This window comes from Drosophila gunungcola, unplaced genomic scaffold (genome assembly GCF_025200985.1).
Source record: "Drosophila gunungcola strain Sukarami unplaced genomic scaffold, Dgunungcola_SK_2 000176F, whole genome shotgun sequence".
In the NCBI taxonomy this organism is placed as follows: domain Eukaryota; kingdom Metazoa; phylum Arthropoda; class Insecta; order Diptera; family Drosophilidae; genus Drosophila; species Drosophila gunungcola.
This window is the reverse complement of record NW_026453337.1, coordinates 72030-94030: the sequence shown is the minus strand read 5'-3', so window position 1 is coordinate 94030 and position 22001 is coordinate 72030. Positions and strand designations below refer to the sequence as shown.

Genomic DNA, 22001 nt, shown 5'->3' with positions numbered 1-22001 from the left:
CAATTGTCTAATGGAGAAAGTTTTTGTTAAGTAAAGTCAATTTGAATCTCTTTGTGGTTACACAAGAGTTTCGTTGGGCGGATGACAGCATTTCAGTAACAGTCGCAGAATGTGCCAACATCAAGGCTCTGCAATTGAACAATTGATGGAGAGTCGATTGTTAAGGCGAGATGTGGCGAGAACAAAATATTCTGCTCAAGTAAGACGCTTAAAAAAAGGAGTGGCTAAAATTTAATCCTATAAACGAATTGAATATATTTGTGCTAAAAGGCTTAGTTTGCTCACATTTGTTTCAGTAAAACCGTAACTCGGATTTAGTTTGACTTATATATATATCAATCAATGAGTGGCAGCATTTTAAGCTATTTTAAGGTTAACTTTAGCTTAATTCTAATCTTATCAAATTACGTAAAATGTACAAAATAAATTCCAGATGCTATTAAAACTTTTTTTTTTTCAAATTTATATTGCTGTTGCAATTAGCAATAAGCACACTATTCAGTTAATAAAGCGCTTAAGTAAATCTGCAAAATACACAAGGGTTAACCTAAAACACAATTGTGAGCCAAACTAAAAATGCAGAGAATAAAAGTACATTTTGTAGCGATTATTTTGTAAGGGGTGAAACTAATGGCAAGCAAAGTTTAAACGTTGCATGCTTTTGGACCAGCTTAAATACTTTAAATAAATGGGGCTTAAAGCTCGGGGCTAGAGTTGCTCCTCTGTTAAGGGGTTTAAAAGGGACTGCGTGCTACATAAAACATAAAATCCTCGAAAGACCCGGTAACTAAAACGCTGACACTCAAAGGCGACCGACTAGACAGACGCACTTGAAACTAACAGACGGTTGGAGCGGCAGGCAATTAAATTGTTCATCATGGGAGGTGATGCTATCCTCGCACCGGAAACAAGGACTGGAAAACTCACCCAAAACACTCAAATAGGCCTCGCCCTTGACGCTGCCCGCCTCGTTGGCCCGCACGCAGATATATAGACCCGCGTCCACGGATCGGATGTTCGAGATGAGCAGGTCGCCCGATTCGAGTATCTGCACCCGGCTGGATATGTCCACCAGTTGGGTCTCTGGATTTCAGGCATTGTTTCGGCAGGTGGATTGATTGGACGGGTTATTTGACAGGTTGGTGGCACGATGCGAGTACGGTAGCATTTTTGTTAGCATTACAAGTTGTTTGGTTGGTTGGTTGGTTGGTTGGTTGGTTAGCGAGCAAAACAAAAGAGAACGACATGGTATTAGCATCATCATCATCATCATCATCATCATCATCATTAGTGGGACATGCTCTAAGGAATGTAGCCTTGCAACACTCACCATTGTAAATCCAGGTTATGTTGGGATTGGGTGATCCAACAGCACGGCAGGAAATAGTCGCATCCTTGCCATCCAAGGCGGTCACATTCTGGGGCGGCAGTTCCATAATCGGAGCCGATGCTGCAGAATATCAAATTCAATTCAATTACAATTAAACCACAATTAACTTTGAAGGTAAAATCACTGTAGGTTTTAGGCTAGATTCAACGCAATTAGTGGTAAAGTAAGGTTAGGTGTTAGTGTTGTGGGGTGATGTGGATGTTTTTTTTATTTATTTATTCAGATTCTAAGGAAAATCTGTGAGGCTGAAACAATAATTAATTTAATTAAATCTACTGCAAACTTGTTGATGAATAAACAATACGGGATATTTACATATGGTAAGCCTATGAAATATACTATTAAATAATTCAAGGCACAAAAACATGATAAATACGTGATAAAAATCATTTGAATGTTAATATTAAATGTGTAACGAAAGTTTTTTAGTGGGTAGTTTGTGATAGCTTTTCTTTCAAAAATCAAATATTTACTGCATTTTTTGCAGCTGTTCAGCGAACGACATTTTTTCATAGAATTGATTTTTATTATCGTTTTAAAATGTTTATATTGTCTTATTATTACCTATTTTTATGCCCTGTACGCAAAGAACAATTTTACAGCGAGTTTTCGTGACAAATTAGTTTTGTTTGCCCATCGACAGCAAAAAATTGAACAGCTTTATTGGACCGTAGTGGTGTACTTTCAGCATATATTGAGTTAATACGGTACAAAAATTCCCATATTCTTTATTTATATTTACCATTTAATCATAAACAAAGATTTCCCATATATTTTACCCCTAATTAAGTGCATTACAAAAGTCCATCAGCTGAGCCATAAATTGATTGTAATTGATTCTTTTTCTTTGATTGACTGCTTCATTGACTCACTTTCTGCCCTTCATTGGGTGCTGACTTTTGCAATTATGATTACACCAAATTAAAGTCTGGCCAATTAATCATGCTGCCTCCTTCGTCGTCGCATCAGGTGGGTATATATTGTAATATAGTACACAGGTATCGACGTCGATTCCTCCCATTCCCCAGAACATTTGGCTTTATTTCTCGTCCTTTCACTTGCCGCTGGTTAATGTAAATTATTTATTGGATTTTGAGTGGCACGACGGCAGCTGACTGTTTCTGCTGTTTCTGCTGTTTTTGCCTGTTTTCATTGTTATGGCCAAATGGCACGCGTTCCAAGGCCGAAACTGAGGCTGCTTTTAACTGTGCTACTCGCACCGGGCAAGAGCGGGCAAATGTAATAATATTCGCAATAATTTCGCATGATGGCGCATTCCCGTTAACTACGCTTATGTAAATAAGTGCATAAAATTACAATAAAAGCACCGAGGCTCCTTGCCACATTAAGATATTAATTGCTCACTGCAGCAGTTGCAATTGCTGCGTAAAATCATAAAGACATCAACTCTGCTTAACAAATGAAATAAAAGAAAGGGAAAATGTAGGGGTAGGCCAACTTTAAGTCGGTTTAATTATGATTAAGCGGATTCTCAAGGGTCACAACAAGTAACTTTTGTATGAAATGCACTTAAAGGACAATTAAGCTGCACAGAATGTAACATCATATCGTGTTTAATTTTTGTATGGAAAACTTAAGGGCTATATAAATAGTATATATATACTCGTAAGCTCGGATAACTCCTTTGCCCGGGCAACGTGTTAAATGTGCTTAAGCTGCCCCGGTGGTCAGTTACCAACCTTCTTCAACTTTCCATGTCCCTTGGCCCGGTTTTTATGGCTCACGCAAGGCGAATATTAAAAACACGGAAAGGACCTCCCAAGAAAAGGAGAAACAATTTGTGGCAGGATTCGCCAAGGGAGACCAAAAAAAAAAATAAATAAATAAATAAAACAAAAAACCTGCATCTAGGCTGAGTGCTTAGCATAAATTTTAACTAAATCGAAGTCAAGTTGGCAAGTAATGATTTATGCCCAATAATCAAACGGAGCGTATACGTAATGTTTATTGAGTATACGCCATATGTACACAAAGAGAAATAAAATAAATTAAATAACAAAACAAAACAAAACAAAAAAAAACATTTTGAAGTGAAGTGATCATAGTTACATATAATTTAAAAAACCTACAATTAATTATGGGATTTTCTTGCATTAGAAGTGCATCAAATAAATGGTAAATTTTGAAATATCTTCTTTAATGTATAGGCACTCACTTGGGCCATTTTCATTTGCCTTCGTCAACGGGTTTGGCTGTAATTAATTTCGAGTTGACCCACTAAAGAGGCCGCGCCATCAACTTAAAGTCATAATAAAACGCTCACTCAGCTGGGCAAGTGGCAAAAATGGGTGGCGGTGTGGTGGACTGGGTGGAAAACTGGGGGGCAATGGCGTGCGATGGCAATAATTGCCATTACTTGGCCATTGAAGTGGCCACCCGTTCCAGAGTCCAACATTAGCATGCGAATTGTTTTTAGCCCTCGTGCCGTTGCCTTTGTGCCCGGCTCTAAAATTTCCGCCCACCCCATTTGGCACCGCTTAAACGGTTTTTCGTTTCAGTTTTCCCTTTGAGCAAAGCGCCCTTTCCTTATTTTAATAAGCATAAAAAGAATCGCTTTTCAAGGGCCGCCTCGCTTTGAGCTGCACAGTTTTTGATATAAAGTTTCTGGCTAATCGAAATAAGCTCTTAAGCGTTGGTTTACAATGGATCTTATCGAATTGAAGGTAATTAAGTGTATAGATTCAAAACAAGTCCACAACTATTCTAAAATGTTGAACTATTAATAAGACGTTTAGCCTTTCGATGTTTAAAATTTAATTATAAAAATTAAAAATCTGTTTCGTAACTATCATTCAAGTACAATATTTTCGTATATTTTTTAATATATTATATCAAGAGACTTTTATTTTTTGTAATGGCTTAAGGCCATTTAAATAGCCAAAGTAACTATATGAACATTACTAATTTACTCAAGGAATTTGAAACTCATTTTTATGGGCATGGCATGTCGTAGACCAATCAACTTGAAACTCTAATGGTTGCTGCAATCAATCACTGGGGCGGTGTGGGGTTAAGCAATGCTGACCTTTGACCTCTGACGAAATCGCCACCTGTTGGCGAGGCCGGCCGTGTAGAATGAAAACGAAAACGAAAACTTTCGACTTTCGGGCAAATAAAAGAAATTTCTACAAATTCGCACAGTGGAAATCGCATTGAGCCATCAGGCGAATGAAAGGAAGTGAAACAGCCACGCCCATTCCGCCCAAAAGTCACCTAATTACTCATACACACACAAGCACAAACACAGACACAGACAAACAAACAAATAGAAGGGGATGATGGGCGGTGGGTGCTAAGTGCAGGCACCTTGGAAACGGCAGGAAGCGGCGATTAAAATCACTTTTGCGTTTCGGGAAATTACGAAATTATGTTACTCGAGAGTTGCGGCAGCCGGGAAATGCTCAGGCAGCCGGAAAATGCGATGTGGAAAACTCTGACTGTGGCAGGTGCAAGGAAGGGGGTTGGGGGGCGCAGATTTATGCCAACTTAACAAAAATGAAGTGAAGAAGGCAAGCGAGCGCGCGCTCCAGAGAAAAGGCCAACACAAGGATGCAAAACTTTGACAAACAGTGGGCGGCGCGTCAGGAGGAGCAATTAAAATGCAGCCAGGTCGGTCTTAGGAGCCAAGAACGAACTCTCACCCAAGACCAAGCAATCCCCATGAACGCGAAAGGCTGGAAAATAATTTCCCAACTCAACTTCTTCGCCTATCTAAGTGAAAAGTGCTCCGGCACAAGGATTATCCCTCAAGTGGCCTTCCAAGCGGAAAATAGAGAAGGGACTACGGGTAGGGTGTTAGGGGGGAGGGGCGGAATCAGCAATACAAATTCCACACACTTGTTGCCATAGCAAGGAGCTGCTGAGGAATACGTTTGGAAGAGCAGCTCTACCAGCAGATAAATGTGTGCAGAGCGCACAAACAATGAACGAAAGAAATTGCAAAATGAAATCAAGCCAGTCCCAAGTGCGCGTCTTGAGAAGCGCGGAGAAGGGCTCGTCGGATGGCAACAGGATTAATCCTGAGCACTAGGAAAAATTACAAACTGATTTAAATAGCCAACTCAAGGGTTTCTTGTCAAGTTAGCCGACTATTAATACTATGTTGAACACTTGCTGATACCTCTTGGCATAAATCCAGTTTCTCTTAACAAAGCACTGCCTATTTGACTTTTCTGCCAGTGTAAGACCCTGGTAAACAGCCCAGGGACTGGAGGACCGGACCCGCTAGGTAATCGAATCAGAAAGCCGGAGAGTCAAACTGCAAGCGGCCAAAGGTGTTCACAATCCGATTTTGATCCTGATCTGGATTAAATCGGGATAGACCAATTACGAGGCCAGCTCACTGCTGTGGAAAAAGGACTAGGACTAGGATAGATTCATGGGCAAAAGCGGGCAGGGCACACACGCTCGCCCAGAAACAAAGCCGATTAGGCCAGCAGCTCCAGTTCCTTCTTTCTGTTTTGTTAGCCAGAACCAAATGCAGTCAGACAACAGAAACTTCTGCCGGCAATAAAACTTATCCCTGAGATGGGGATATTCTGGGCAGTGAATAAGAGACTTGGAGAGACTAAATGAACGGCCCGCCGCATAAGATCGTAAAATGCGCTGGGGCAGACAAACAAATTGACTCGAATTAGCCTAGGCAAATAAAATTAAATGAGCCGCAACGATTGGTTACCATTCAGTCATGCCAAGAAGAAATCCGGCGTGGGCTAAGGAGCTAAAAATATCAGAAACTTGCCCAAGCTAACTATAAAAGCTGGAAAGTTTTTCAATAAACCGCTGACGACAAAATCTCTTAACTAGTTTAACTCGAATACAATGCACCAGGACTACAAAAAAAAAAAAAAAAAAAAAAAAAAAAAAAAAAAACCTAGAGAGGAGATAGATAGGAGGATAGATGGAAATGAAGGAGGGCCATGCTGCAACATAAGAATAACTCGGAAAAATATGCATGGAAATTTCAAATTTACATGAAAATCCCAGCTCTGACCATAAAAATTTAAGCGATGAGGGGGGCAGGCATCGCACAAACTTTGCTTGAAGTCCCATCAAGAAGAACACGGAGATGAAACTTATTTTAGACCCGCAAAACAATATGTCCCCCCGTCCTGTCAAAGGAAGTCGAGTCCTCAACTCTGTCTGTCAAATATTTAAAACGTCAGCGGCGAAGTCACTCGTTTTTTGGGTTAGGCTCATGAATGAGGAATTATTCTCCGGCCGGCCATCCAGTCAGCCAGCGAGGAACTTCGAACTCGTAACCCAAATGAAAGGAGCAACCCAAGCTGAAAGGAAACCCTACGATGTCATGTCAGCATGACAGGACCCGCGACCCTCTTGTCCACAGAAGTGTGACTTGTGTGTCAGTCTTAATTTTCGCAATATGAAATTCATTAAAATGCAAAATTGTCCCACAGCAAGTCATATTCAAGTGGGTGTTTTTTTTTTTTTTTTTTTTTTTGGGTGGCAACCCTAAGGCAGCCATTTGACCTAGCACTTAACGGTACTTGGGGGCCTTTGAAGGTGAAGTACCAACTTATATACTTATATTAGCCGTCACTCAATGACTAATTCATAACAATTCATTTTAATAAAAGGGGTGTAAAATTTCCACCCTGTTTTATAGGGTTGTATTAAAATTGGGTACTTACATCGTATTTTATTAAGAGAAAATTATAGTAAATAATAAACTAGGTGCCACTGCTAACTAAAAGTTAATTGATAGCTAAATAAGAATAATAATGCCTGAACCATAGTTAATGCCAATGCTTGGGATTCTTGTCGAAGATTTAATGGCACAGAAATACAATTTAATATGAAATACTACCCAACTTTTGGGAAAGATGGTATTTAATATGATTGTAAAATCAGAAGGTTATAATTATTTTTTACTCATCACTAATATATGCATGGAGCACACATTATTGTTGTTAATCTTTCTTTTCTGTGCTACCAAATGCCTTACAGCTGGACAAAAGTTATAGATAAATTGGGTTAAATGAGAAAAGATTCAGCTTTTTGTGCAAATAAATTCAGTGGGTTAACCGTGGCAGGGTGGTCGGGCACTAATCAACTTCAATGAAAAATTCTTCTGCTTTTGACAAATTTGAAAAAGCAACTGAATAGAGAATAGACAGATGAAATTCCTGCTGCTACCGTTGGCCGCCAAAAGCGCTTGGTCAAGACGAAGCAAAATGAAGCTCCGCAGTAGCCGTAGGGTGAAAAACAAATTAAGAATGGTCCACACGGCACAAAAAGGAAGATGAAACGGATGCAAGGGAGCAGCCAAGCCAAGAGGATACTGACAGATAATATTTAAGCTTAGACGTAGGACGCCAAAGGCACTAAAATAACAGCAAGCCAAGCCAATAAAACAACAAATTCAATCGCAAGACAATCAAAAGAGCTACATTCTAGGGGGTATGGTATGATAGTATAATACCTTGAGCAACTTAAGGGGGCATTTACGGGGTTTTTAAGGGGGTTTTCATTTAGGCGGTGGTGAAAGTGCATTGCTAGTGGTGCAAAAGTAAGTGTGGGTGCGCAAGTGAGAATGTGTGTGTGTTTTTTTTTTTTTTTTTTTTGTGGCATTTAGCTGTATGCCCATACCAAAGCGAAACTCCTTGCGTCTACCGGAGGAACCTGTTCCCGATCCCGATCCCGATCCCTTTTCCGATCCCAAGCCAGCATGCGAAGCTCTTACCCTCAGGATTCGCGGCTGGGCCAAACGCTTCACGCGGATCTTGGCCGTTTTTGCTATGAATTCGTTTGTTAATAATGGGTTAAAAGGTCAAAATGCAAAAATGGTTAGGGGTATGTTTCACAGGGCAGAGAGATGTAAAGAGAAATATATATGGCGTATGGGGGCATACCAAAAAGAGCACTTAATTAGTATACCAATGTGACAGGCATTCAGGCATTCACTTGTATCGGCATTATTTTATTTTACTCTGTGTGACATGGGCTTATGTGGGGCATTTAAGTATCAGTGTTATTGGGCATTCGAGTTTTTTCTTGGAAATATTTGAATATTTGAATATTTAAATTTTTGATTAAGAATTGCCAAGATTTGTTAGTGCACTTTTTAAGCAATTTCTATACATTTTTATTAAGCCTTTTGTTCTAAATTCTTTATTAAGCTCAACAAAGCACCCAATTAAATGCATAAAACATGAACTCGGGGTTTCCATTTAACCAAAACACACTTCAGCTCCCACTTTCCATTGTCACACAGGCATAGTAGAAAATCGGCTCTTGACTTACTTTTAACGCGCAGCCAAGTGCTTGCCGAGTTCTCGCCCGCTTCGTTGATGGCCAGACACTGAAACATGGCGGCATCATCCAGGATTAGTTTCTTAATTACCAGCGTATTATCCGTGTTCAACGTGTATCTACAGGCGGATTTAATAAAGTGGGAAAGAGAAAGAGTGCGTTAACCATCGATAGAATCGCTAGAATCGATAGAAGCGATAGAATCTCAATTCACCACTCACCTTCCGCTTTCAATGTGTGCATCCACGGACTCGGCATTCCTGAACCACTTGACCTGGGGCGTGGGCTCGCCCACAACATCGCAGGTTAGCTGCACCTGTCCGCCGAATTCGCCAAAGGTTTCCGCTCGCATGGGTGTGAAAAAGACCGGCGGTTCGAGGATTTGAAGGCGAGCCGAAGCACTTACGGCCGGATAGCCGCCACTGCGCAATCGCACCTGGCAGGTATATTCACCGGAGTGTGAGCTATTGACCTGCAACAAGGCCAAGGTACGATTCCATGGATCATTCAGAGTGTGCCTCACGCCGGCCGTTTCCACCGCAAGACCATCTTTTAGCCAAAGAGTTTCCAATTCGTGCAGCGGTCTGGCATTCGCAATGCACTGCAGCTCAACCACACCAGTTCCCATTTTGACTTTCACATCCTGCGGACGCACTATGATTTCGGGCGCCACTTCTATATAGGGATCTCCACTGACATTCAGATGAACGAAAGCACTGCTCTCCTCTTTGCCCAGCTGCGTGTTGATCGCCTTGGCCCGATATCCCTTGCGATCGTTCTCATCCGCACTCAGGATGACCAGCTGATTGGCCTGGGTGAAGGCGTACTTGATGTCATAGTTCAAAGGACCGTCCTCCGATTGCCACATTACCGAGGGCACCGGCACCGAATCAATGGCTGGCATATCGAATATCGCAGGGTGCCCACTGATCACCGTCAAACGACCCTCGGTGGTGTTCTCAAAACTGCCCATGTCTGTGGAGAAATTGGTTTTCGATATTATTAATTAATTTAATTAAATTTAATTTCATTTAATTTATTTCTTTCTTATTTCCTGGTGCTATGCACTAGTCACAAATACAAAATTCAATAAAATAAAATGTGTAGATACCTATTTAACTAAACTTGTCAGCCTTATGGTAATTTATAGTTGGCAATTGAGTTAGGTGCTTATTTTGACATTTTACGTAATTGCTGTTACTTTAAATTTAATTCATTTGATTATTTTAATTGGTACTTTGAGTTTTTAAAAATGAAAGTAAATTGCTAATTGCAAACTAATCAATTTCAAATTTGAATGTCTTGCATTTGTTACAGTTACAAATATTCTATTCCTTGCTATCATTTAATGTAAATGATATTTCTGGTTCTAGCCAACACCCAAAATCGAAGTAACCCCGAAGTAAACGCTCGCTGTGCCTTCCTGTGGTGTCGTTCGCTAATTGAATTGGTACGGCCTGCGGGCAAGTCAATTTAACCTCTGAACCCGCTCTGAAGCAGAGCCCCGCCCGCTAGGAACCACCCAACGGAGCTTTAAAGGTTATTAGTTCAGCTTAAGCTCGTTCTCCTCCCTCCTGTCGCTTCTTCTGTCCTACAATTAATTAAGTGCTCAAGACGCTGCTGCCGCTCCAAGTCAACCAGTCAACCGGTCGACGAGCCACTGAGTCAGTCTGTCAGTGAGCCACGCCTACCAGCCGCCCCCGAAAAGAAGGTCACCGCTTAGGTGGGGTAATTGCTAAGGGGGTGGCGCAAATGGTGTTGTACCCATTTACTTTACTTTACCTTACCAACAAAAATGACAACATTTAACTTTATCTACTTAGAGTATTGAAGAATATCACAGAATATGCAAATAAATTTTAAATTTAAAATACAAACATTTTAAAAATAATAATTAGTTAGCAAGGCAGTTGCTCTAACAAAATTAGATTTAGTATAGATTTAACTTTTAACTGTTAGTTTTGTAATTCTGCACCTTAAAAATACCTCCTTTCTTGTGTAGGTACAAAAATTTAGTACCTTTACCAACACTGGGCATAAGCGATGGCATAAGGGGTTCTTCTCTTCATGGAGGTCGTTCTCATGTCGAGAGCTCGATTTATTAGGTTCAAGTAGTGGGGTAATAAGCACTCACACGCACGCTCACACTCAGAGCGCAGAGCTCAAGTGTCACTCACACTTACTTGTCTAATTGTTCGTTACATCCACACCTACCCGGGGACCCTTAACCCTTAACCCTTAACTCTCGGCCGAGATCGCCCCCTTATCCACATTCCGTTCTTGTTTTAATTAAGTTCGCATTGAAGAAAAATTAGAAGCTAACCATTTATCCGGGCTAGCGGGAAAAAGACATTGACTGCTGTGACAGAAATCCCCTTTAACACCCGCCCATGTCAACCACTTGGAACAATTTTTTGCTGGTAAATGATTGACCCATTTATCCAAAAACCATATAACTTATACTCTCTTATGGTTTAAAAATGTTTAAGTGAATAGGTAATTTATTATGTGCTGAGGTCCGTCATAAATTCTACTAATATGGCGAAACAAAACTGAAGTCAGTTAATGAGAAACAAATAGCCACAATAAGCCATTATTAAATTTCTATTATATCTCGTTAAAATGGTAACTCAAGCTGTCCAAATGCTGCTTAACGAAACCCAAAAAAAAAAAAAAATGGCTTTATCCCCGGGAGTAACTCAAATTTCTGTGCCTTTAACTGTTGCTTTTTCCAATTTTTCACTTCTGTTGATGATGATGTGGCGTAATCGATATATAAGGACATATAATAAGTAAGGATGTGCCACTCCGCACTCTGACCTCCCACGAATCCCCCTTCCTCCTTCCCCCTTCCCCCTTTCGAATGTGGAAATATTAACTTACAGGCAACGACAACGTCGCTCTTCTCACTGAATATGGATCCGGCATCATTTCTGGCAATGCACTGATAGCTGCCCGCATCCTCGCGCCGAGTGCTGTGGAACCGGTAGAACTGGCTGGATGAGAAGTCGCCCACGGGGACTCCGTCCTTCAGCCATCGATATGTGGGCTGCGGGTATCCTGGAGGTGCGAGAAATATAGAAGGAGAAATGGGAAATTGCTTTAATGAATATCATGTTGGGCGTGTAGGAGTAGTGTGCTGAATGGTTTTTAGGGTATCTCTCGTAAATATCATTAAACCATGGTCTTATTTGAATTGCACTGACAAAGGCATCAAGTTAGCGGGCAGGGACGTGGTGAATGTATTAAATGTCTAAAGTCTTTGCATTAAACCTCCTTCAAAAAATGATAATTGGAGTTGAACAATAACTTAAAGTCTCAAGCTTATTTTATTAGCTGAAATTAAACATATAACTCCAAGCCTCTTTACGTTAAACTGTATTCAACTGTTCTTTTAAATAAAACTTGGTCACAACGGAAAAATGTTAGCACTATCAGCAATATGCATTTAATTGTTGATATAAAATCACATCTTAAAATGACTTTTTTAGACTTAATTTTTTTTAATGTTCTATCTTAATATATATTTGATTTTTTATAAAACAAAAAACTGCACTTCAAATTATAAAGTAAAAAAATAAAGTACTAAATCCCCGGTGAGTCCTCGTCACTGTTGCAATTAAATTGCATGCTGACCAAGACTTTCTGGCATTATGAAAGCGTTAGACGAAGTATGAACACACAAAGGACGCTCTCGTAACCACAGATGGCTTCAGTTGTTTGAACTGCCGCCCAGAAAAGAACCCAAAGACTCCAAAGGTCCATGGCAATGGAGACATGCATATATATAGGGGAACAGGCACAGAGTGCTCATTCTGATTTCATTGCTGCAGCCGGGCTGAGCATTTAAATTAAAGTTGATTTATATGGCCACCGCCACTACACCACCATCCACACTTCATCCACCTGACCTCTCAGAGCGCACAGCCCAAACTCCCTTTGCGAAATGGAATTGCAATTGGAATGGCTAAACAAAAATTACATGTGACCCAAAGGGGGGGGGATGGGGCTGGGTGCTGAACTAAATGAAAGTCTGAATAAAATATGCGATTCGCCTAACTGGCCAGGATGCAACAGGATTGAGTGCACATCGCATCACAGGATGGAGGCCACCGAACGGGAGCAGACGTATGGGATTGCCGGAGGCCGAAATCCGGTCATCAAGCCGACGGGGGGGGGAAGCTCCGAGCTCAAACCCAACCCCAACCCACAACCCACAACTCTGGCGGTGCCATCAACGCTTTGCAAAGAGCTTAAGTCGGGCACTTCGGCTCATGAAGGAATTGGGGTTGATGGCTAGCGAAAACTGAGTGTAATCCCAGATACCCCGTTCTCCTAACGTATTTATCTTTGATTTATCTTTGATTTCTCATTAAATATTTAATATTTTTATCTAGCGGTTAGTAAATGTTTTTCAAACATTTGCAGGAGGTGTCAATGGTACATTTTTATCGGCGTTACAAATAAATTTAACATTATATAAATTTTTATTTTAAATGCGTAAACGTTGATTTTTTTTTAAACCTAAAATACCCAATCTATGTTTCGATATTTGAGGGTTTAAGCCTATTATAAACCCATTTTTAAAAATTGAGTACTTTGCGTTAATTATTTAACCGTTTAAAACTGGAAGCATGATAAGGTTTCATAAATAGGCATACCCTTTTAAAGTTTACCAAATCGTAAATTAAAATAGTTTTTTTTCCTTGTTTTTTTTTTTACAAGGACTTAATGGGCCCTATCTACATTCAACATACCCCGCCTCATTTTGAACACTTACAGGGTAACAACATCAGGGTAGCCAAACGTGGCCAATGGCAATGCAATTCACTTCATTCAGTTTGCAGACAAAATCGAATTGAGCCGAGTTAGAAGCGAAACTGGAAACTACCATCCGAGAATAGGAATCAACTTGAGAATAGAAAGAAATAGCGAAGAAAGTGGGAAACAGGCTGGAGAAAAAGGAGAAGACAGAAGAGACCCGGCAGCAGCCAGAAGTTTCTCAAGTGTTGGCACAAAGAAAAAGTAGAAAATACCCAGGGATAAGCATTAGAAGAACGAACAAAAAAAGCGAAAAAAAAAACTTACATGAAACGGACCAAAAGGCAAAAGTCTATTTGAGCATTTTGGGCAATGACGCTGCTATAAAATTACAATTTGGGGAATTGTAAGGCAAATACACACAGATACACACACATGGTCGCAAGGACGAACACTCACATGGACCCACACACATCAGAAAGTGCCGTTAGTCAACAGCACATAAGAAAAAAAAAAAAAAAAAAAAAGCAGAGAAGAAACAAACATTCACCAGCGAAATGTGTCAGCGCTAAATCGAAGCGAAGGCCCAATATGCGGAGGAAAACGGGGAGAATTGGGGGGAAAAAGAAAGAGGAAGTACCAGGAAAAGAGAGAGGGATAGCGGGCAGGCCCCCGAAGGACCCTTGCCAGCGAATACACTCGACGAAACTCCATACAGCACCTTTCAAAATCAGAAAAAAATAGATAGATGTAAATGTTTTAAGTATTCTTTCCAATTTTTTTTTTCAATTTATTTTTTGAAAATTTGTGTTACAATTTTAATGTTTTGGTATTTATATTTTAATATTTAGTTTGAATAAGCTAAATTACTTCATACATTTTCTGTCTAGAAAAAAAGTCTGCTTAAAATTCTCAAGTTAAGTCTTCATAAATTTTTGTCATGTCTTTGTAACATGTTGTGTTAAACAAAAACTATTTTTTTTTCAAACAAGTTAAAATACTCTTTTTAAAAATGTCTTAAAAAAACTATATACAACTACTACTTTCCTAAACCGTCAGTGGTAGACTAAATTTTCCACAGTGCCTGCACATGGCTGTGTCATTGAGTGTGTGTTCACATCTGTGTGTAATGAGTTTTTAATAACTAAACTGACAAAAATCCTTTAAGCCCAAGCCATACAAAGTCACTGTCACTCCAACAAAAACCGGGCCCACAGCAAAGGGAAACTCAGGGCAGCAAAGAAATGAATGAAAGGAAGGACGAGATGGCTGAAGACCAAAGAAAACAGCCCAAGAAATGAAGGGGAGCCAAAAAGAAGCTGAAATTTACATTCACTTGGGAGGAGGCCAGAGTCAATCGAGATAATAAAAAACGGGAAGAAGGCCCTGGTAAACCGAAGGCCAACCGAAATTGACAGAGCGCAAAAGTCATTAAAAAAGATACAAATTTCATTTTCTAGCTGCACACAGACACATGACTTTAACCCAAGTTTATCAAAGGAATCGCAAAAGATTATTGAAAAAAAAAAAAAATTAACTTCAATGAAATGCCAAAACTCAATCACTTATACCGCAATACAAGGCTGTCTTCTCCGCGCGTTTCATAAAATAGCGATTTCCTTTGCCGCCCATAAAAGCGTGCTACACTCTTTTATATTTGTTAGAAAATAAATGGCAACAAGTCATCGCCATATTTCCGCGCCTTTTATTTTGCGGCTTGCCGCACAGCAGCCAAGTGCCACTCACTCAATCAGCCAGCCAGGCAGCCAGTCAATCAGTTAGTCAATCAATCAATCAATCAGTCAGTCAGTGTCTAAGCAAGCCCAACTGCATATAAATAAATTCAGTAAACAGGCGACGCAATGCAACAAATTGCATTTGTATGTAAAAGGGGATTCCCCGTTCTGCAAAGCGGAAGTTGTTTGATTTGCGGCCAGAGCAAACCCATCGAAAGTTCCTTGAAATCAATTGCATTTAAGAACAGTGCTCTTCTGGGATATGGTTGTCGGGCGGACATAGGATGTGGAATGTAGGATGCATGGCAAAACGGATGAGGATGGGGAAACAGCATTCATAACTTCAACTCCGGACCATCAATGTTTGTCCAGCGCACTCGGCAGTCCAGGGCGTCCGAAAGTCCATTTGCTAATCCGTCAACTTGGACTCTTCGATCCCAGAGTTATCGGATCGGCCCGTTCTGGCATAAACACCGAAAACAATGAAGCCCAACCTTTGAATGTATCCTTTTGTGATGCCAGTCAGCTTCTCGTTGGAATTCATTCAAAGGACAAACAATTGGGATATTATAGCCTTTTTAAAGGTTCCAAAAAATGTTGTGCAACAGGAATGTAAAGCATTCTCAGTAATTTAAAAATGAAAACCTCATAAGTTATATTTTAAATATGTTTTAAAATAAACCACTCTCCCTTAACCTTCTTAACATTTTTTTGCGCCTAGTAAACGCAATTAAGTGGACACACTGTCGAACACACTTTTTATTTTTAAAATCCTGGGAATTAATGTGATTTATATTAGAGCTTCAGGATGAAGGCGTTATATATTTATTCAATTAATTTCTCTGTGTTCTGTTATTAATTAAGGAAATATTTTCACGTTTTTTATCTGCACTACTTTGGCGAAATTGCAACCAATTTAAAAGTTTATTTAAATGTATATAAATGGTTTTACATACTACATGATTTGCTGTAACTTGTCTGTGCAACTTTTGGCACATTTTGTGCATGTTTTCCTCTTCATTATTTTACACGTGTTTCCCCAGTTTGTCTTACACAATTTTAATTTGCCTTTAGTTTTCGGTGGTCGCTTTGCAGTCTGTCTGCATCTCTTTTCCTCCTCTCAGCAGCTGTCCCTTTCTTCACTCTTTATTTTTGTTATTCTGTGGCAACACTGGCACATGTTTGCTAAATTATGCACAGTGCAATGCGCTGACGCCTTTGGACCTGCACAACAAACTACTACACATAAAGAAAAAATGTAAAAAAAAAAAAATATTTCGTCCTATAAATGTTGGTTAATATTTTACCTATTTATTAGATATTTTCATAATGTTTTCTTAAGATAACTTACATATGCATTAATAAACAAAACATATAATCGATTTTTTTTCTGTGTACTGGTCCTCTATTTGGCCAGGTGAGTTTATATGCATGTGGAGTAGTAGTTTCTGGTGTTTTTGTTGTGGCACTTGAAGCGAAGTAAACTTTAAAAGTGCCTAAAAGGCTTTTTTACCTTTTGTCTTGCCTCTTGTTGCTGCACTTTTCAACTGCACATTTCACTTTTATGCATTTGCTAGCTTTGTTTACACATTTTGTTAGCCTCTCGTTCATATTCTTGCATTTTTGTTTGCAACTCACACCGCAAAAGAACAACAATATCCTAGGGCCAAATTGGTCGGTTAAAGAAAATTACTTGAGGCTCATGGTGCACTGGTAAAAACAAGTTTTCCAAGATCATTTGTGTGAGTCTTAGAAAAGATACTTAAAAGAATGCTAACCGCAAAAACATAAAATGCATCTGGGCTCTTCCCAATTTTACTTTCTTAAATTGAATAAATAAGAAACAAGTTAAATTTATAATTTGTATTACTTTGTAAGTCATCTTTTTCTACTTTTCATTTACTCTTTTGTTTCACAGAGTACGAGATTAATTACTATTTAAGTGTCTTTGGGAAAGAAAAATTTCATTTAGCTCTTACCTCTTGGAATCTGTAATCCATTTCATTTGCTAAATACTTTTCCAGACATTTTTTCCCTACTCAGGTATTCACGCTATTTTTTCATTAGCTTATGCAGTGTTTGTTTTTTTTTATATGGCTGGCACTGAAGAAGTTCATCTTTAAGTAAACACAATATCCTTGTTGCTTTCTGTCATTTTGCATCCCTAATTTTTTTTCTTCAATTTCTCTTGCTTCTCCATTTCAGGAATATTTTCTGTGCTGATGTTTGTGCATACATATAACGCATTCTTCCTTCACAACACATTAAGCAAAGCCATCCACTTCAGCCTAAATGACGACACGAGGTGCATACATAGGCATATCGCTTATTCTTTCTCTAGGCCCCCCGTCCATCTCTTTCTTCGGCTCCTTCTCCGTCTCTCTTTTTGCGAGTAAACAAGAGAATTTACGACAGTAGGAGAACAAACAAAGGGGGGAGGTAGAGAGTAAAAAACATTGCGACAAAAAGCTGGCAACAACAAAAACAATAGTTTGCAATTTCTCAGCTTACCTTCTTTTACTTCCTATAGTGTCTTCAACTCACACTATTTTTCCTGCACAGCAGAGGAAAATGCGAAGAAGTAGGAGAAAAGTACACAGAAAGCAAAATTCATATGAAATACATATGTAATTACCAATTTGATACATTTTAAAATTTTTGTGAACTAATATCTGAGCAGATATTGAGAGATATGAACCTATTTGACAGAATGCATCAGCCTATCACTGCTGGTTGCTACGACCACAGAAGGAATAAGTGTTAAACACATATTTATTTAATATTATTAGCTTGTTAAATCATCTATTTCAAGTGTCAATCATTTAATTAATATAGAGCTGTTTTTTCAACTCTGTAGTGGGAAAGTAGAAGAAAGGCTTCAACCACGCACGTTTCGGGCGGGCGTGTCTCCAAACTGTAAGACCACCCTCCTCGCATTTCCTTCGTTTTCTTCTAGAAATACAGTTTAGCTGTCTGTTTCATTTTTTGTTGCCCCCTCCTTGTTCGACACATGTTGGGCTTGCAGCGTTGCCACTGAAAACAGCTTTGGCGGCTTTTGTTGTTGCCATAAAAAAAAAGTCTTTGTTGCAAGTGAATGCGCTACACTTGCGAGGCATCCAGAGAAGAAGAAGTAGAAGCTAAAAAAGAATCCCCATTCTCCCTTCTCACCCTATACGTATTTTTTTCCAGCACCTATCTCGCTCTCGCACCCAATATGGGGCCTCATCGCATTTCATTTTGTTGGCCAGAAACAATTCCACACACATTTTGCTTAGCCTTTATGCTACTGTTATGATACTAAATTTCAACCAATGGGGTATATTAGTTAGTTATAAAATATGCGTATGAGCAGCTTTACTTTAATCAAATTGTTCGGAAACTATACTGATGATGAAAAACTAATCATTTAAGTTTCTAGTGAGTCTAGTAAATTATAAGTTTTTTAAAAACCCATCAGATTTAAAAAATCCTCGGGATTGCTGTAAAACCTTTCTTATCTTGATGTTAAATTGTGAAATTTAACCCGAGTTTTTTTTTTCTATTTAGTTTTACAGGTCATCCCCAAACTTTTAACTCGAAGTTCCTCCATCAAAAAGTTTATTCTAGTGTTGTTTTCACGATTGTCGCGGCAGAAAACGCGAACAAACGTTAAGCAGAGCCAAAATGAGATGGCAATAGAAGGGAAAAGGGCGAGAGGACGCGGGGGAAAATAAGATGGAGAGAGTGATGGGAAACTTGTTTTACTTGAGATTCCCTTCATGGTCACAAAAAAGGAAAAATTGCAGGCGAAACACTAAAAAGGCAGGAGAAAAGCCTACCCCCCCCCCCCCTTTTTTTTTTTTTTTTTTTTTTCTTGTAAGGGAAAGGGAGATGACAGCTAAAACCGCCAAAGTGACTGAAAGCGCGAATGTTGCGGCATGTGTGAGAACGCCAAAGAGCAGCTAAAGAGATTTGCATTTGTTTTTATATTCCTGCTCTACTCACTCGCTGTTTTTTCCTAGTTTTTTTTTTTTTTTTTTTTTTTTTTTTGGGTGCCCACTTGCAGCTTATGCAAAGTGCACGGCTCTCGGGTGTCGTTGCATAGATCCCCATAAAAGCGCACATAAACACATATACTCACACGTGTCTGTGTGTGTGTGTTTGCTGCTCAAATGTGCATCAAAATGCTGACGACAACCAAAGGCATTGGGGGAACCCCTCTGAAAAAGCCAAAAAACCAACTGCGATTATGCCAGAAAACCTCCACAAATTGTTATTTTTGAAGGGCTACTATGGGGTGTTTGAGGTTTTCTAGTCATTTAGGTGAATTAACTTCTTTTATTTAAGATAAGTATATTATTTATTGTTCATTGACCACAAGACTTTTACCTTATGTACCTTATATACCTTTCATTAGATTATTGTTGCGTATTTGACATAAACGTCTCCAGAACCATCTTTTATCGCGACTCAAAATTAAAAGGTTTACATTACTAGTCTATAATCGGGGTCACCGGTGTGCCCAAGAAGTTAGTATCAACCAATCCCATATTTGAAATGTTTCCCGTCAGACTTAATTCGCCAGTTAAGACATAACAAACAACGCATATATTCCTCCCCAAGAGTCCGGACATTTCACGACTAATTTGGCGAATCCGTTGACCATAAAACACGGACTTCGAGGAAAACGAACGGAAACGAGCGCACGTGGACGTGGTGGGTAGACCCAAAACAAATAAAAAGAATCACAAAAGCAAATGTATATATACCCTTACAATAACCGCTTAAATTTTTAATTTTATGAAAATATCAAGTCAGTTTACTTTAACAGCTATATAATATAGTTCTCCGATTTTTATGAGCCATTTTAGTTAAACATTTCTATATTAAAAAACAACAACACGATTCTCCTATCTCCTCATATAGGGAAGCTATGTGATTAAGACGTTCCTTCCGACTTATATGATACCAATAAATACAGGAGTATTGTAGCAGTTTCTTCCAGGTTTCTTAAAAACAGAAAGCCGGCCATTTAATATATGTACTTTATACGGTCGGATACTGACCAAACTTGTGTGGCCTTCGCAAGGGTATACGAAAACAAGGCCGAAGGACTCAGGCGGCCGGCCTTAAATAAGTTCATAACAACATTCCATTCTTTTTCGGCTCATTTTCGGGAGGCGAACAATATGAAACCGATACTCGAAACTGTCAAATGCAGGCGGCGGCACGGGAGGCACGGGAGGCAGGGGAGGCACGTGAAGCATTACGTGTACCTTGGAGCTGGGAACCTGGGACTCTGGACTTTGGGCACGCCCTTAAGCGCTCAAAGGATTACACGACGACGACGACGGCCTGGCCGCCTGGGAATGAAAGTGGGTGTGGAATCGGGAATGGGACTGTGTGGGATTCGCGGCAAAGGAAAACAGACCCAGCTGGGGGAAACCTCATAAAAGTTATTGTTTTTCTACTTCATTATCTTTCAAAAGCGCTCACAAGAGCAGGAGACAAAAAAAAAAAAAATAACAAAAAAAAAAAAAAAACAAAAGTGTTTTCGTTTATGGTTTCGTTTTACACTAAGCCCCCCCTTTTGCTTTCAGCTTAGCTGTCAGGCGTTTTGAGGGACAAGTGCTGTGTGTTTGGGAGCCAAAAGGACAACGAAAGGGGGTGACGAGCTCGCACCGGCGGTTGGCTATTTCCACAATAATTCCGCTCACGGCGGACATTATATTTGCCACGCCTAAGCAGGTGACCCCTCAGATTCCACGGACATAATAAAATGTGTTTATAGAGGATTATTACCCACATTTCATTCAGTTTAGCGTGGCGTTGTCAACAAACTTTTAACTGATTTTGTTAGATTAATTGCACAGATCCTTTTACTAAGGGAGAAAAAAAAAACACTAACAGGATTTTATAAAAATAATCGTTAAATTTGTATGACAAACAACACGTTTTATTCATTTTAGCGTTGTTGTTGTGTTGTGAACAAACTTTTAATTGGTTAAGTTAGAATATTTGTACAGATCCTTAAAAAAAATGCAATTGTGGTGAACAATTTATGAATATAAAGCACTTAACAAGATTTTGCAAAAATAATAAAGAAAAATTGCTTGTAATCAAGTTGAGGTCGGTTATCAATATTTCAATATTTTTTAAATGATTGAACAAGAACTTAAAGATTTTCAAGTTTCAGCGTAAAGTTTCTTAGAATTTCTTAGAAATTTTGCAAAGCCTACACTTTGGTTGGTTAAGGTTGAAGAAAGGTTTTAGGAACATTGTCATTGAACATATGTTTGAAAGGGTTATTTCAAGCTACGTTTCTAGAACTCGACTTTCTTTTCTCACTCATATCTTATTCACTTACCCAGCGCATGACACTGTAGTATCTTGGTACTGCCCTCGCTGACAATCGACCCCGATGACGATGGATGGGTGGTGAATCTTGGAGCCTGGAGCTGCTGCTGCTGGACAAGTTGATTCTGCTGCTGCTGCGACTGCGGATTGGCATCTGCAATAAAGGATAAAGAGCCAAAGATGGGGGACACTTTTAGTTTGTGTTCAAGGCATTCAAGTAATTTAATTACGGATTCAGTAGGTAAGTAGGAGTTCAACTTGGATAAGAGTTAGCTGGCATACCAGCTTCATACCTTTATAAATAGCATTTGGAGCTTTAATAAGTACACATTGCAGCTGGTAGTGTTTAAAAAACCCAGTATTTTCCATACTTTTAACACAAGCTAAATACAAATCCTGCTTCCATGCACGATAAAACCTTACCCGAATCGAACATTAACTGGATTTACATAAAAGCTTCGCACTCCAAAACATTTCAGAGGTCC

At 39.4% G+C, this 22001-nt stretch overlaps 1 protein-coding gene across 17 annotated transcripts in view; it reads right to left on the bottom strand.

Annotated features, from left to right (window-relative positions):
* The window catches only part of LOC128265914 (protein sidekick), an 80301-nt gene that overhangs the window by 12929 nt on the left and 45371 nt on the right, over nucleotides 1–22001 (bottom strand). For 9 of the 17 annotated variants that reach the window (XM_053002144.1, XM_053002149.1, XM_053002148.1 and 6 more), the window contains exons 3-9: nucleotides 21527–21670; nucleotides 11567–11743; nucleotides 8905–9658; nucleotides 8675–8802; nucleotides 8021–8167; nucleotides 1331–1450; nucleotides 928–1083 (exon numbers count right to left, since the gene is read on the bottom strand). In XM_053002144.1, coding sequence (XP_052858104.1) covers nucleotides 928–1083; nucleotides 1331–1450; nucleotides 8021–8167; nucleotides 8675–8802; nucleotides 8905–9658; nucleotides 11567–11743; nucleotides 21527–21670 — 1626 coding nt within the window. Of the gene's footprint in view, nucleotides 1–927; nucleotides 1084–1330; nucleotides 1451–8020; nucleotides 8168–8674; nucleotides 8803–8904; nucleotides 9659–11566; nucleotides 11744–21526; nucleotides 21671–22001 lie in introns of those variants that run through there. The other 8 variants (XM_053002152.1, XM_053002154.1, XM_053002155.1 and 5 more) reach the window with 4 other exon arrangements.